The sequence below is a fragment of the Morus notabilis genome, unplaced genomic scaffold (assembly GCF_000414095.1).
Source record: "Morus notabilis unplaced genomic scaffold, ASM41409v2 Scaffold4254, whole genome shotgun sequence".
Classification (NCBI taxonomy): domain Eukaryota; kingdom Viridiplantae; phylum Streptophyta; class Magnoliopsida; order Rosales; family Moraceae; genus Morus; species Morus notabilis.
The window spans coordinates 54,977-56,534 of NW_010364890.1; the positions used below are offsets into that span (position 1 = coordinate 54,977).

Here is a 1,558-nt window from a genome sequence, read left to right on the forward strand (position 1 = left end):
TTTCGTTATATACATGAAAACACATAATATTCAAGATAACCACAATAGTACAATGATTAATGCATATTACACATATATGTTATGTAAATGTGGGGCCCACAATTGGACCATCCACATGCAGTGCGATTCCCTTGCTGGACAAGCTACAACCCCTCTATTAGCACCCATAGAAAAAGCCCATAAGAACACGTCTCTCTCTCCTTCCACAATTCAATTTTGCCATCCAAAAAAAAAAAAAAAAAAGAAAAAAAAAAAAAAAAAGAAAAGTCTTTTACAGTTCCCATGCACCTAATAACGTAAGAAAACCGCACCCAAAAAGTTTTACTCTTTAAGCCTAGCCTAACCCCCTTCCAGACCAATTCTCCCAATTTTCTCATCATTCAAAAGCCTCAAAAAAGTCTCACACCCCCACAAAAACAAAACACCCCTATCGCCACTTGAAAAAATTACACAGCAATAATATCTCAAACCAAAAATCATGAAACGTTTCAAGGCTTCAATGCTTGTAAATCTCTTCTTGATGATGGCAATCTTCTCAGCCCTTCATCCGGTCAACGGATCAGATCATTCAAGGAAGCTGCTTGATGATCAAGCCCAAGGGGGTGATGAGAAGTGCACACCATGCACTCAAAACCCCCCGCCGCCGCCCCCGCCGTCACCGTCTCCTCCGCCTCCATCGCCACCACCGCCTCCAAAAAAGCCTCCGTCCCCACCGTCTCCGACGGGCGGCCAGTACTGTCCTCCGCCTCCGGCACCGTTCATATACATAACCGGTCCGCCAGGGGAATTGTACCCTGTTGACAAGGACTTCTATTACAATGGTGCTGCCAAGAGTGGTCCGATCAGTCTTCCCATTTTGGTTGCTTCTGGATTGTTGGGCGTTTTTGCGTTTTGGTGAATTTGCAATAAATGGTAAGGTTTTACTTTTTTTAGATTTTTGAAGGGGCACAGAATTTTTATGGATGTAATGATCATAAGATCAACAATTTAGAAAGAAAAAAAAAAGAGAAAAAAAAAAAATTTGTACCCGCCAAGGGGATCAATCGTTTTAGTACTACCGCTTAATATTGTTCTAGTCTACTGAAATCTTTTTTTTTCCCCCTAATTGCGACTTGTTAATGATCAAACTTTCGTCAGAAATCGTGTTGAACTTTTTTTTTTCCTTTTTTTTTTTTGTGTGAGTCAATAAAGATGTGGATCTAACGTTTTTTTTTTCCTTAACTTTTTGTTAATACTTTTTCATGATTTTGTTTGGAGTAGCACGGCAATTGAAGTCATTCGAATTCGATTTGTGGGTCTATTTCTTCAATTACAAGGATGAAATTAATCTTAAAAAGTAAAAAAGGTTTGTGCACAACATTATTCGATTCGTATATATTATAAGTTGATGAGCTAATTTAATGGATTTCCCACCTGCAGCTATCTAAGCCTAGCTTGCATATTATTTCTTGTCCACTAAAGTCTAAATTAATGACTTAGCTTTCATTATTTGGGCCCACTTTAGTAATCGTGACGTGAACAAGAAACAACCTCTTTTGTACACGTTGCCTGATTTTGG

The 1,558-nt window shown here is 38.9% G+C and overlaps 1 protein-coding gene across 1 annotated transcript; it reads left to right on the forward strand.

Annotated features, from left to right (window-relative positions):
• Positions 1 to 231: 231 nt before the first annotated feature.
• Positions 232 to 1,150, forward strand: LOC21385268 (sulfated surface glycoprotein 185). Its single transcript, XM_010107089.2, has one exon. It carries the CDS (start codon positions 479 to 481, stop codon positions 896 to 898), a length of 420 nt encoding a protein of 139 aa, XP_010105391.1. The 5' UTR covers positions 232 to 478; the 3' UTR covers positions 899 to 1,150.
• Positions 1,151 to 1,558: the final 408 nt, after the last annotated feature.